The sequence below is a fragment of the Strix uralensis genome, chromosome 24 (genome assembly GCF_047716275.1).
Source record: "Strix uralensis isolate ZFMK-TIS-50842 chromosome 24, bStrUra1, whole genome shotgun sequence".
In the NCBI taxonomy this organism is placed as follows: Eukaryota; Metazoa; Chordata; class Aves; order Strigiformes; family Strigidae; genus Strix; species Strix uralensis.
The window spans coordinates 2,862,556-2,877,580 of NC_133995.1; the positions used below are offsets into that span (position 1 = coordinate 2,862,556).

General features: G+C 49.6%; 1 protein-coding gene across 1 annotated transcript in view; it reads left to right on the forward strand.

Moving 5' to 3' along the window:
* Positions 1–8,295: 8,295 nt before the first annotated feature.
* Positions 8,296–15,025, forward strand: part of KDM5B (lysine demethylase 5B) — a 59,289-nt gene continuing 52,559 nt past the window's right edge. The window contains exon 1 of the mRNA XM_074893455.1: positions 8,296–8,623. Within this exon, the coding sequence (XP_074749556.1) occupies positions 8,486–8,623 (138 nt within the window). The 5' untranslated portion in view covers positions 8,296–8,485. The remainder of the gene's footprint in view (positions 8,624–15,025) is intronic.

The window sequence follows — 15,025 nt, forward strand, 5'->3', positions numbered from 1 at the left end:
GCTTAACTGCTGGCTTTTGCTATCCCAGTCCTCCCTCTTTTCTCACCCATGCAATCATGTTTTTGCTCTTACGCTGCCTCTGGCACTAAGTTTTGTGTTAAATTGGCAAAAAAACTTACCCCTTTTTGTGGGAAGAAGGGCATAGTTTTCTTTTGCTGTCATGAACTAAGATGGCTCAGTGTAGGATCAGCTGGGTGCTGGAGCAGGGGAGCATGGGGTACATGGGTCAGCTACAGCTGCTGTCAAACCACAGGCTCGACTGCTCTCTGACTGGGACAAAATGGTTTCTGCCTTTGTTCTTCACAACTTATATGGAGTGTTTATGTGGAAGGCAAAAGCATGTGCATGTACGTATGGAAGTGTCCCAGTCACGTCTCAGAGTACATTATAGAACAGTTTCTGCCGTTGTCCACAAATGCTTTTGAAAATGGTGTTAATGTCTTGCAGTAAGCACATATGGCACCCAGAAATGGAGGGTTTCCTTTTCTCTGACTTCCCTCATTATTCAGGCAACAGTTACTGGCAGTTCTATGCAAAGTACTCTTCTGTTTCTTGTTTTACTTTTTGCTGTGTTTAGTGTTTATCTTCCTCTCTCTGTTTTCAAATTCTGTGTCTGTTTCTTTACTTGTTCACTGCTGTTGCAGATATCAACAGTGTGTTTAAGTTCCAGCTTTGTCTATTACAGCATATGTGCACTGGCTTCATTATCTTCACTGCCTACAAGTATTTAATGTCTACTAAGTGTGTCTGCATGTGTTAGATTCGCCTGATGAGACTGAGTGGGGCAGCTTGACTGCATACTGATTTAGACCTTGTTTACTTTTGATTAGATGTGTTAAACGCTCATGTGTGTTTATTGCAGACACTTCTCTAAAGCACCTATGTGCTGATACACCCTTTTTTTGCTAATTGTAGGTGCTGGCAGATCAAGAGCAATCCTTACAGTTGTATTTGTGGTCACTAGAAAGCTTTTCTTGTTCAGTCTTGTACTTCCTTGCAAAAGATGCTCTAAATTCTGTTGGAGACTTTGAAATTTTTACATCATCTTCATCAAATGGTTCCAGATAGGAACGCAATAAGCCAGGCTTCCTTTGCAAAAATCCCTCAGAACTCTGTGCATTCTGAGGGCCTGATGTCTGTTTATTTTGGTAGTTTATTGACTGTAGAGCTCCTAAATTCTTTCCATTGCCAGATTGTTTAATCACATCCTTTTCCCCTTTGAATGCCTTCTGCCTCCCCAGCTGGTTTTAAACCTGCATGCTGTCTACCAGATTCTGTATCAGGCTGCCTTGTATGATTCATGCAGTTTCTTACCACCTTTGCTTTGTTAACATTGTCACCTTTGTCATCACTATTGTCTGAAATGTTTTCTTTACCTTAATTCATGTAGCTCTTACGCATTCTCCAGTGTACCTGAGTGATCTGCAGCTATTTCTGTGGTAGTTTAAAAACCAAACTTCTTATGGAACAAGGACAAACTTCTTGTCTGTTCAGCCTTGGACTGTAAATTTTCAGTGTATTTTAAGTGAGCCACAAGGGCATAGGTGACTTTGTGCATACTTGCTATTTGAAACCTGGATAGTAAGTTCTTGGGGCATGGGGCGGGGGGGTGTTCAGAGTTTGCATAGTATCTGCATATTTGAGGTAGGCATATAAATCTGTCCTGAATGCAGCTGCAGGGTACCCAAGCACCAGGATCCCCTGAATCCTGTGCTATTGCACAAGCTAATGAAGTCTCCTTATTGCCTCTTTAATGTTACCCTTTGTGTCTAAAAACCAAGTGAATCCTGGGGCATGTGTCTGGGTAATCATGGGGGATTTCAGCTGTAGCAGAGGCAGGAACCTTGACTAGGAACAAGATTTGTTAATTAAACGTTTTCTGCAAAACGAGCTTCCTTCCTTGCCTGGGCCTGTGTAGTGTCACTGAGTTGTGGAGAGGAGGGCAGTGGGTTTATCTGTGGTGGTGCAGCGCGTCACCACTTTGGTAGCGGGCTCTGCAACAGTCACAGAAGGTACAGTCTGCTCTGAGGGGGGGTTTATGCTGCTTCCACTCACCCTGTGCAGAAACCACAGCTGAGTTCAGATACTTTGGGGGAACAGTTGCAATGGTACTTTCTGTCATTGCAGCCGAGGGGTTAGGGGTGGAAATATTGCGTCTTTATTTCTGAAATAGTTTTTCCTAAGAAAAAAAAGATAGGCTTTGTAGTTTTGTGCATCATGGCAAGTTGTGTTTCCCAAGTTGCTCTGTTTTGTTGCCAGGGCTTCGTAGCGACGTTCATTTTCCCAAGCATCAGGTTCTGGAGCTGAACTAGTTACACAAGTCTCCTTGTACAGTCAAGTGTCCTACAGAGAAGGGGATTTTAAGATGAGGTTACTCTGACCTATTTTAGACACTTGCTTTAAGATAATGAACCTTAAAGCCTCACCCTCACTGACTGTCCGTGTGCTCCCTTGATGACTGGTCCCTTGTCACCTCCTCACTTCACCGGAAGAATCCCACCCCCTGCCCGTCCTGCCTGGAAGCAGATTGTCCCACACTGCTGCCGTTTGCTATTAGCAATGCTGAAGAGCAAGAAGGTACAACCCTAATTTGTTGAGCATGAGTCAGCAGCTGCCTGAGAGCAAAGTGAGGCGTGTGAAACAGCACCTCAACTCTGCCTTTCCAGCGCTTCCTACGGCTGTGGCTTGCTTATCCGTGTTCTTATGGCAGCCTGGCCAAGGATTTGGAGTAAGACTTTACTCAGACTTTAATAGTAGCTAATGATAGGGTATGGGACTTCACTTTTATTAATAAAATTCTTAATGCTGAAGGCAGTTGCACAACTGCAGAGGACTTTCCATATTTGAGCAGAGGTATTTCAGTCCTCCACATGCTCACCAGCTGTTTTTACCTGTCTATTGACATAGTCCCCACTAGGAGCTGTGTGCAGCTGTGGGACTTCCGTCCTGGGCCAGCTCAGTTCCAGCCCACAAATGAGGCTCAGATTTCCTGCCTACCCCTTCAGTGTGGCCCCTCTGCATGGTTTCCTGTATTTGACATCTTCAGCCTGCAGTCTGAAGAGTTAAGAGCTGGCGGTGCTTGCTCGGCTTCCCCAGAGCACAGAAGGCATCGCAGGGACAGGGAGCAGGCGTGTCAGCCAGCACAGAGCAGGGCAGTGGCGTGGAGTGCAGCTGCTGAAAGGCAGAAAAGTACTGAGGCATGTATGTATTGAAACCAATGTTTCTCTCATAGCAAAAGTTGCCAGCAAGGTGCCTAATTTTCCATCTAAGACTGCTTCTGCTAAGACTCATTAGCCAGGACATAATGAGACAAAGAGTCTGGGTACCTAGCATCAAAGCAAAGAGTCAGTACGATGTCTATGAGCTGGAAGCTAGGCTTAAAAAATGTCCATAGCCTGGTATATCCAGAATACTCCATATTTCTAACCAGGATCCTGATACTGCAGCGGCTTGACACTGATAGTACTTTTTGTCAAGGTCTGGCATGTATCAGCATCTCTGGGAGCAGCTGGCTTTCTGGAAAATGTAAAACCCATTTCTAGCCTTGATGATGAAACTCAAACTGCTTTGCAGGTTTGTACAGGCTGCTGGCTTGCCTAGGAAAACTGGTTTGGTTTGATCTGTCATAGATTCTGCTTACTAAATCTGTTTGTTCCCAGGGAACTTATTTTCTTAAAGAGCTGAGAGGCTCAGCGTATTTCCCTCCCTGCCCTGTATTGTGATCATCTAAACACATAGTATTTTAATTAGGCCAAGCTCTCTGCTGATGAAATGAGTGCTTTGACTTCAATGGAGTTTCACTTATCTATGACTTACACAAAAAACCTGACTGTAGACTCTGTATGTGATGCTAATTGTCTCTGGACATGATAGTCTAAAACTCGGACTCATGGGCAGCTTGCTTCCAGGTAATTCTGGAATGAAGCTTGTGTAATACAGAATCTGTCATAAAGATGTCATATTAGCATCTTTTCCTAAGTATTGCTAATTGTGGAGCCTCTGGGAGCAGCTTGGTTAGCTTTTCCAGTGTCCAAACTGCAGGTATCTTCTGCCTGCTTGGAGGCCCAGGGTATGGTCTCTCCTAAAGCTCATCTCAGTGTTCCTGTTGTCCCAGGCCGATGCATGCCAGGGGAGCTGGCTGCAGTCGGAGCTCTTGCTGTGCTACTGGATTAAACTCAACAACTCCAGGCTCCTGGGGTGGAAGGTGCCCTCTCCTGACTGAGACCCTGCAGCTGCCCTTCGTGACTGCCCACTCTTAGCACTGGAATTAACAGCTCCGTAGTGTGAGCCGGGAAACAGATGGGATGTGATCAAAGTAACCAAGTATCAGTCTGAATTAATGCTGACTTAATTGGGATGACTGTTTGAACTGGTACCCAGCCTTTGTCTGAAAAGGAAAGGCGGTCTCAGATAGTATGGGCATGTACATAAAAAGGGGGGAAAACTAATCTTTTTGCAGTGTCTGGGTCAGATATCTAAAGCCAAGCAAGTCAGTGTAGGCTTTATGAATGAGGTGTTCCAGAGAGATGATGGCTAGTGCAGAAGAGTGAAGGGAAGGCCTGCGCTAGGTAGGAAAGTTTGCAGTATGGTTCCTGTCTGAGAAAACACAAAATAGGATTAGATAAATATCCCTACAGGTTGATGGGACTTGCTGCAAACAAATGGTACATGGAGAAAGCTGTGCTGAAGCACTATGTGAAGGGATCCTCAGCTGTGAAGGATTCTGGATGGATGCTCTGTACAGAGCTCACAGCTGGGTGCAGGACTAGGTGCAACTGAGTGAGAGTGGAGGAATTGCCAAGGAAAAATTCACCTAGGGAAGAGTACTCGGCTTCAGGCAGAAGCCTGGACGCTCCTCACCTCGGGCCAACCTGATCCCTTATTTCTTGATGTCTCTGCTAGGCTGCTGCCAGGACAGCAGCTGCTGTGTCTCTTGGGTATAACACTGAACTGCAGCAAATGAGGAAATTCTGCTCACTGGGAACAAGTGTAACAGGCTTGAAGAAAGCCTATCTAATAAAAGGTTTTAATTAATGAGAGTCAGCTGAACCATGAAGAGGGAATGTCTGCATTCTCATTCCAACTGAGTGAAACCTGCTTTCCTTTCTGCAGTTTGTGCTTCTGTAACACTTGGGGAATTCATCACAGAGTCCGGAGCCATTGATTTCTAAGCCAGACAGCACTGTGCCATGTTAATCCCCTGAATACAACAAACACTCTGCAGATGTCACGGCAGGAGGAGGATACGAGAGAAGGCAGTGTGCAGAAGTACACATTAGTGTTGATGAAGCATTTACATTAGCAGGTAGCAAGGTGGAAAGGCAAGTAAGATGCCTGATGAGGTATACAGACCCTCCAGGGCTTACTACTTACCTTAAATCTCCATCTTAGCCAGACCTGGGCTGCCTTGCCCTCCCTTCAAGGCACCTGCTTTTATCCTTGGGTCATCTCTTGATCTCCCTGCTCGGATCACCTTTGGATCTCTGTAGCAAGTGCTTTTTCTCCTCCATCATAACTTCCCAGGTAAAGCACTGCACTGGTCTTCAGTGTTTTTCCATCAGTCCCACAGGAGGCCTTTGTATGTGACTATCAGCAAAAATGGTCCTTCCAGCTCTGACAGAGCAAGTCCTTGGGGAGTCATTACCAAAAAGACTTTATTTGCCATACACCAGAAACCTCTGGTGTTTAAGCAACCTTGAAACTCTCGGGTAAACTCAGACCCAAAGTCACAAAAGTGGTGTTGTTTGAAGTGTTCTCCTCTGTGCCAGAGACCCTTGAGTTTCGGATGTGATGCAGAGCAGCTGTTCAGAGGTAATTAAACAGCTTAGTTTTCTCTCCAGATTGTGGTATTGGGTGATTTATAATGGAGGTCTCCTTGGTGTAAAATGAAAGCATAAACCAGATATTGTGTATCTTACACACATGGTTTAAGATTTCCATCTAAACTTGATACTGCTTTTGTACAAGGGAGTGGGTTTGACTCCTGTCAGCTCCAGATAAAATTCAGCAAAGGAAATGGCAGGAGCCTCTTCGCAGAGCTCATGGAAATCCAAGATGCTCCCAAGGGCCAAGGTCTCCCCAGGGCTGTGAGAACCTGAGCCTGGCTGTCGCCCTAAAGCCCGATCGGGGTGTCTGTGACTCCTGGGACCAGCGTGTCCCCGCAAGGATGAGACTTTCAGAAGAGCTCAGCCCTTAGTGCTGACACCCAGCGCTGCACCTTCTTGAGATGTGGGCCAGGCTCAGACCCAGCACCTTCCCTGGCTGAGCCCTGTCGGACGGGGGCCTGTGTTGTGGGGTGCGGAGCAGGCTCCCCGTTCTGTGCCCTGTGTCTGGGCTGGGAGGTGTCCCACCGGCCTCGGTGTTTCAGTGCTGCACGGGTTTGCAGCGGGGAAGGCTCCAGAGATGATGGCTTGGAGTGGAGGAGCTCTCCCTCTGCCATTGTCTGCACACATACACTTCACAAAAAGCTGCTTTCATTTCTTTCCCCCTCTTGTTTTTCAGTGAGAAGAATAAGGTTCATCTTAAACTGGCAGGGAATGCTTTGTGCGTGTTTTTTTATTGATTCTAATGGCAAGCAGAAGTTGAGATAGCTGACAGCTTCTTCCTTCCTCTGAACACTTCATGTGGAAAGCGTTCATCCGTGGTAGGGAACAACCCGACGCTACGCAGTGGATGTGGTGACAGTCGATGCCGCGTTCGCGAGCGATAGCAGCTCCCAGCTGCTCACACTACCCCAGGGCCTCGCACCCCGAGTCCTCCCCTGCTGCAGAGCTCAGAGACCGGGCCTCTGTTGGACTCTTTCAACCACTACGTTAATAAAGTAGGGAACGTCTCACCAAGTTTTATTCAAAATTTCAGGTCAGTAAGTGAAGTTTTATTAAAAATGTCAACATGAGTGTTGTGTGCTCGTTTTGAAAGTTGATTTTTTTTTTTAAGTGTAGGTTGTAACAGCACCGAGGTTGACTTTCATCTAGTACAATTACTAAAAATAATGAACGCAGCTTGATGCCTTAAGCTCCTTAAGGGTCTGGGGACGGCCCTGGCTCCCCGGGGGGGGGGGGGGGTGGGGGGCGGCTGCCGGCCTGTCACCGTGGTGCCCCCCACCCTCCCCGCGGCCAGGGCGCAGTAAATGGCGGCGGGAGCGCCGTGGGCCGCTCGGTTGAACGGGGACGCGAGTGGGCGCGGGCGGCGGCGGGGCCGGGGGGGGGGGGGGGGCGGGGCCGGGCACGCACGTGCGCTACGTGCGGCGCCTGCTGCTGCGGCGGGGCCGCCCCTCCCCCCGCTCCGAGCAGCACCGAGCCCCCGCGGGGGGGGAGCCCCCTCCAATCCGCCCCGGTTAACGGGGGAGGGGCACCTCACCCTCCTCCCGGCGGGGGACGGGGGACGTCGTTAACGGGCGGGGGGGAGGGGGGGCAGCTCCCTTATTCCCGTTAACGGCGTGGAGGCGGGCGTCCCCGCGCTGCCCCAGGCGCGGCGGAGGGGCTCCCCGGGCGGCGGCAGGACAATGGGCCCGGCTTCCCCCCCCCCCCCCCCGCGGGTGGCGGAACAAAGGGGCCGGGCCGGGGCCGCCAGGGGCTCGCGGCGGCCGCCCGCGGCCGGGCCCAGACAATGCGTCCGCGCGGAGCCGCACGGCCCCGCCCCCGCTTGTGACGCGGCCGCGGCGCAGCCAATGGCGGCGAGCGGAGAGGCTCTTTAAAAAAAGAAGCGCCGGCCGGCGGTGGCTGTCAGCTGTGGCGGATCCCTCCGCGCATGTAAACAGAGCTGTGCGGGCCGCCGGCCCATGTGCCGCTGGCGGGGACCGGCCCCGGCGCGGGGGGAGCGGCCCCGCAGGGAGCGCGGGGCGGGGGGGCGGGCGGCCCTGTGCGGCGCGGGGCTGCCCCCGGGAGCGAGGGGCCTCCCCGAACCAGCGGTGCTGGGGGGGGGAGAGAGGGGCCGGGCGGTCCTGGGGCCCGGGGCAAGGGGCTGCGCACAAAGGCGGCCGAAAGCGGGGCGGGAGCGCGGGGCTGCGGCCCGGGCGGGCGGCGGAGCGCCGGGAGGGCTCCCGAGCTCTCGAGGCCGCGGTTCCCCCGCCGCCCCGCAGCGCCGAGCCCGGGCAGCGGCCGGAGCGGCTCCCGCGCAGCCCAGAGCGGGCTGCGGCCCGCGGCCAGGGGACCCGCGGCCGGTTCCTTTCCCCCGCCCAGCGGCCGCCGGGTGAGCGCTGCCCGCGGGCCGCCCCGGTGGCACCGGGCCCTCCCCGGGGTCCGGCCCCGACGCCCCCTCACAAAGGCGCGTGACGGGGCGGGGCGGCCGCCGCCCCCTCCCCCCGCCCAGGCCGGGGCGGACTCTTTTTCTCTCGCGCTCTAGCTCGTTGCCCCCCCCGCCCCCCCCCCCTCCCGGCGGAGGCGCACGTCCCGTTCCAGCGGCGCGCGGCGGCCCAGCGGCTGTTGGAGGATTGTTCGGAGCGGCGGCGGCGGCGGAGCGGGGCGAGCGGCCCCTGGCCCGGGCCATGGCCGAGTTCCTGCCCCCGCCCGAGTGCCCCGTCTTCGAGCCCAGCTGGGAGGAGTTCGCCGACCCCTTCGCCTTCATCCACAAGATCCGGCCCATCGCCGAGCAGACCGGCATCTGCAAGGTGCGGCCGCCGCCGGTGAGTGCCCGCATGGCGCCGCCGGGGAACGGCCTTTGTGTGGCGGCCCGGCCCGGCCCGCCCCGGCGACCACCCGCCCCTTCCCCCCCCCCCCACCCCCCCGACGCCGGCGGCCGCTCCGCTCCCCGCGGCCGCGCAGGTGACCCCCGGGCAGGTGGGGCCGGCCGGGGAGGGCGGCGGGGCCGCCCCTGACGCCGCTCGGAAGTTTCACCGCCCCCGGGCCGGGGGGCGCGGGGCTGGAGGGCGAGCGGCCAGCGCGCCCGGCCCCTCCCGCAAAGTCGCTCCCAAGTGCCGGAGTTGCCCGGCTGGAAAGTGGCCGGAGCGGCCGCCGGGTGCGGTGGGGGAGCGGCTGCCCCGGCCGCGCCGCGCTCCCCGCCTCGCCGGGCTCGGCCTCGCTCCCTGCCCCCGCCGCTCGGCCCCCAAAAGTTCCAAGTTTGGCCGCAGCCCCGCGCCTGGAGCGGCTGCGGGGGGCGAGCGGTCGCCGTGCCGAGCCCCGGAGGAGGCAGCTGCCTGGGTGTTGCCCTCCATGTTGGCATTGTGGTGGTGTAGGGCTGGGGAGCCCGCTCCTCGCCCGCCCCTGGCCCCGCGGCAACCTGCCCCCGGCCCTGCCCCCGCCCCGGCTCAGCTGAACCCAGGTAACTGTGCCTCAAGTTGGACCCCCCCAAACTCCGCAGCTGGGAGTTGGGCTGGTGGCTCTGCGAGCTGAATCCTAGACAGACATGGCCACCATTTTAGAATGCAATACACAGTGGGAAGAGTAATAAGCCTTCGTCTTCATCATCATCACCTCGACCGATGGTGTAGTAAGCTCAAAACTGGGGTGCGAATTCTGATTCCCTTTTGCTGGTCGACTCAATTTACCGAGAAATAGGGTGAAGATCTCAGAACCATAGTTGTGTGGTCAGAATTGTTAGTTTGTTTAAAGGGATAAACAGGCGCTCTGGTGAGGAGAGGGGCTTCTTAGGGTGAAAATCTAATTAACAACCATGTGTGATTCGCCTTTATTTTGAGTGATTTTCTCTAAGAAGGGTGGTGCAAGTCTGGGGTGGTGCAGCTGGCTTGAGGTAGTTAACATGACGGCAACAACTAGAATGCTAAACAGCAACTGAGAGCCCTAAATCTCATCCAGCAAGAGCTGAAGCTGACAAAACATTTCTGCAGACTTAAGTTTTATGAGTGAGACTTTGAGTTCAAAGAAATAATGTTCAGAAACACATGCTCCTCAGTTTCATGTTTTGATCGTTGCCGGGACTCCTGTTGGTAACCATCGTTTTCCTTCTGAATTAAAATAGAAGTAACTCACTGCGTTACTGTCTGAGATGATAGAAATGTTTGTAGCAGGTTGAATAATGTGAATCTCATCGGAGAGGAAGATGTTTCTGTTCTCTGGAAGAAGAGTCCTGGTTTGCAGTGACATGAATGCACACAGGAACGCTCTTGAGTTTGTATCTGGGTAGAATATGCCAGTGCCCCTTTTCACGCGGTGTAGCCAAATGCTGACATAGCTAAGGGGGTAAGATGGGTTTCTTTATACACTCATATATGTAATATTTTTGAGTAGAATAATCTTTTGGGGGTTCTATATTGTCAACAGTATTTCAGCAGCTGTGAGCAGAGCAGGATTTTTATGGAGATTTTTTCTTTTGTGATTTGCTTTAAAAAAAATCTCATCTGTGTTTCTTGGCTGCTTGTGTAAAAAGCCAAAACCCTATAATAAAGGCTTCTATAAGCTATATTATCTGTTAGAGACTCATAAATGAATAGCTTTCCAAAGGAATGAATTACTTATTACAACTGCGTTTTCAGCATATCCTCGTCCTTCACGTACTAAAGAGGTAATATCTGTCTGCGTTTATGATCATATGTTTTGCTGAACATATTTAGAAGTAGGATGAAAATAGTTGGAGCTGCTGAAGGCTGAACACCTAGCAGTTTTATGGAGCCTGGCTTTCGTGAGAGCTTAGCTACCAGGGCGCTTATCTACCCTAGATAATTACTTGGATGACTTGTGCAAGTGCAGTTTGTTCACCGGCCTAGAGCATAGAGGGAGCTCTTTCAAATCTGCCAGAAAAAAGCCTTAAAGTTGACATAGTTCCTGGCCTTCCTCCTGAAAACAGGCGGCGCAATGAATATTCAGTTATCGTTCTTTTCTGTGTGATCAGGTGGTTTATAATACTGTGAACTACAAACTGTACCGACCTTCTCACAGAAGTACCTGTGTTCCAACCAAACGCATTGTTTAGCGACAGCATCCGAGTGAATCTTTTGCCCGTGTTCGTAGTCCAGTTACGTGCTGGTAAGCAGGTAGGCAGCACCATGAACGGTCCAAAAAGGAATTAAAAATTTGATTGCTGGGCTTGCTCTATTTTAGCTTAAACTCTGCTGGATAACTATCAGCAGATGAATTTGTGGTTTTGTATCTGAACTGCAATATGGAATAATTTTGTGTGAGACTGGTGGTGCCCAACTGTAGCTTCCCAGTTTGCTCATGAAGAAGCTATAGCTTTGATGTTGCAGCACCGGAGCACCAAGATGCTCTGAAGGACCAGGGTCACCATCTTCTCTGCTAGCATTAGCTGGGCACCAGGTAAGCTTGGAGAAAACCACACCTGTGGTGGCTTCTCTTGAGTAGCAGGTTTTGAGGACGGTGAACTGTTTTGTGAGGGGGGGTATCGAGGCGTCTGACGTACTGTCGACATCTGGGTGGAAGATAATGGATTCTGGGTGATCGTTGCATGTTCACCGGATGAAAGAACATCGGGGAATATAACAGGAGGTGTAATTTCTGCATAGCAGTTACCAGTGAAGCGCTCAAAAGAAGCTTTCTTCCTCTTCAGTCCAGTTCAATTTGTTCCAGTCATCACTGATGACTTAGTTTTGGTCTTACTTGGGTGATTCTGGGATACTGCAATGACTGTCTGGTAGAGGGTACAACAATAACCATATTCACTGACACTGTTTTGTATGGAACAGCAAAGCGAAGGCTTTTTGTCAACAATCTTGAGCATAAATAGACAGTCCCAATGGCAGCAAAGTGTTCAGATGAGATACGGGGCTTTTACCAGTGGTGGTTGCTTCTCCTAGTTAACGTGCCACGTAAATTGGAGATGCTTTGACTCTTTGCTGCTGAACTGAAGGTGGGGAGCTAGGTGCAGAAGCGTGAATGATGTACAACTTTTTTGCAGTCCATCATGTGCTGTGTGGTAGCTAGAATTTTCTTCTATGAACTGAAAACTGACTTTATTAGAATTTCTTTATTTAAACGGTAATCTGGAACAGTGTTTTATTCCGAAATTTGGCATGTCAAGCCTTACATTCTGGAAGATTTTATGATAGCTCTGTGAATTATTGTGGGCATTTAGGGGAATGAAATGAAGTATTGCTGGAGAATGGTATCATTGAGATTTGAAGGAGGTAGTTAATAGTAATTAATGAAAGCAAACAGTCTAGCAGATTTGAAGTCTAGCTTCAAGAATAAAAGGTAGAATGTAGAGCATACGATACTGTTCCTGCTCCAAGTTTTTCTTGAGAATGGACTCTTCCACTTCATTGTGTAGTTGCTTCCCTGCCATGAAGAAATAGCTTAGTAACAGTTACTTAAGCCTTACTTACCATACTAATCTGTTTCAGAATAGACAGTGTTGTACAATATACTAGAAACAGTGTAATTTTCACATGGCCAAACATGAAAGTTGAGAAAATTCAGGCTAAATTTCATTGCTTTAAATAATGTGAATATGGAGAAGCACAGTTAAGGCCTCCAGGTAACCCTAAGTCTGCCCTGACAAAACTAAGCATTTTAAGGTTAGAGAGTCTGTATTAATGTAGCTGAAGTCTTGAAGGAATTGACGCTGGAGTTTTCTAAATTATTGACTCGCATTTTTCAGTAAAACCTGGAATACTGGGAAACTTTCAAGAGACTGGGAGGAATTAACTTCCTTATGGGTTTACATTCTTTATGGGTGCAAAAGTTGTTGCCCACATCTCACTCCATGGTAGAAAAATGGCCAATACAGTCGTGAATAGGAACTTAAAAGGTGATAGTATGGAATACGATTGTATGAGAACTGGTGGTGCCAAATTACTTTTATTGTTGTCTATGAGACTGTGTATTTGGTTAAGTCAGTTGTGTTGTCATGATCTGAGCCCTGTAAATTAATTGTGTTTCAGTATTGTAATTATAATAATTGTTATTGTGCAAAATTTATATCATGCTGAAGGAATCACAAATTATTTCAACTATTAATGAGAATTTGTAATGAATACGTGTCTAATGGTCTTTCAGAACCTCAAGCCAAGGGTATTTAATTTTCATTAAAAGTCTAGAAGAACAAAAGAAATTATTCCATATAGATGGCGGGTTTGTGGCGGGTAGCTCATTGTTACAGAGGGAGCCCGGCTGCCTAATAACCAATGGATGTTCTGAAACACTAATCACTGAAGTAGGGCTCAATGTGAGGTTTTACATTTAGGAACAAAGGAGCGTAGGTTAGTCTTAAGAGGAGGGAGGATTGTAGAAAAATATCTGTGGATCCAGTGTAATGGTAGAATGGATGCTTTGGCTAAACCGGTGTGTGCAGCTGTTGAGTTCTCAGTGGAAAATAGGATGATTTTACCTCTGTGGTAGCATGAGTAGAAAATACTGCGTTCAGAATGCTGCACTTGTTTGAGAATTTTATAAAGATTGGACAACTAGAGAGGGTATAGGGAAGGGTCAGGAAAGTTCTACCCATGAAGAATGAATTTTGAAAAAATTGACCTTAACAAAGCTTGAGTGGTGAAACCTAAAGGCTTCTGAGAACCAAAGCTGCTGCTCCAGGGACGTATTTTTCAGGAGCAACATTGATTCAAACAGTGCTTGTTCCGGCTGCTCACTCAGCTGCTTGCTTGATTTGTTTTCATTTTTATGGAGAAAAAGAAAAAAACCCCCAAACCCCCTTAATTCAACTATAGACTAAAACCAATTCACTTTTGGAGCAACTTTCTTCAGGGTTCTGGGCATCTCCTGGTCCCAGAGTTGTAAAACATACCTCTGCTAAACCAGGAATTAATGCAGAGAATTGTTATACTTTGTCCTAAACAGGAAGTTGATCATGATGATCCCTCTGATTTGATAATACACAGAGGCTCAGTCAGTTGATTTTATCAAAAAGAAAACAGAGAGATAACTCAATTACAATACATAAGTGAGCTTCATAGGAAGAAAATCATAGGTACTGCATTGTTGGTCTGTCTTGACGAGAAGCGCTTGAGCTGCTGGTTCCTGCTCAGCATGAGCCAGGTTCACTTGAATTAAATAACAGGACATGCATTTTTAACTGTGAAGGTGATCAGCTGTTAGGGAGAAAAAAAAAAAAAAAGGCGAAGGGTGGTGGTGGATCTGCTCCTTTCTGGCACTTTGGGATTAAGAATGGGCAGGTTTTTGGGAGGAGACGTTCTAGTGCTGAGGTTCCCGTTGACGTGCAGTCAAATTCTTGGGAAGAAAAATAAAGTCACCAAAGCTCATCATGAAATTTTTACTTTAAATAAAGAATTGGCTGTGTTCGATGCAGGGGTCGTCCGGTGAAGTTAGGTAAATTCAGAGTAGGCTATTTACTGGTCTCCTCTGATCTTCAATTCTCAGGAAAATATGAAAAAGGAGTATTGTTTTAGTAATGGCAGCTGCCGTGGGCAGCACTGCTGCGGTCACCAGTGATGTGGTTTCTGCCCTTCAGAAACCCTGAAACATTGGAGTGTGCTTAAAGGACGATGAGAATATCCTCTCCTTGACTCAGTCTCTTCCAGTGAGGGGTTTTCAACACTCATTCTGTTAAGCTCATTGAAAATCTAAGATGAAACAACTTAGTCCAGAACTCTCTATATGGGGCAATAGTAGCAGGAGGTTTGGGGTTTTTGTAGTTATTTGTTTGTTTAACTTGAGATAAACAGTGTCAATTAGCTAAAAGCTGAAATTAGAGTTTCAAACTAAATGCAACTCCCTTCCCCAGCATTGAAACTAAAGCTGCCAGTGAATAGGACTAATTTATGCCTGTGTATCCATTAGGATGTGCTTTTTCTCAAGCCCAAATTACTGGTTTATGCCTGGGAACTGCTGGGGGAGTGCTGTGCACGTGTTTGGGAGACCAGGTTGAGTGTTTTTAAAAGCCAGGGAGAACTTCTGGGATCCCGTAACCTGCCACCCTTATGCGTGTCGGAGTAAATGCTCTTTGCTGAGTGTAGGTGCTTCACAAGTGAAAATGAATCTGAGGAGCTGGAGCGGAGGGTGCTGTCGAGAGCTGGAGCAGTGGACGGCTGCTGCTGCGGGGTCAGAAGCCACAGGGGAGTCCCCCGGGCAGAGACAAGCTCTGCTCAGCTGAGGCTCCGCGGCTGCTGACGGATGGAGCCAGCAGCGTTGTCCATAGC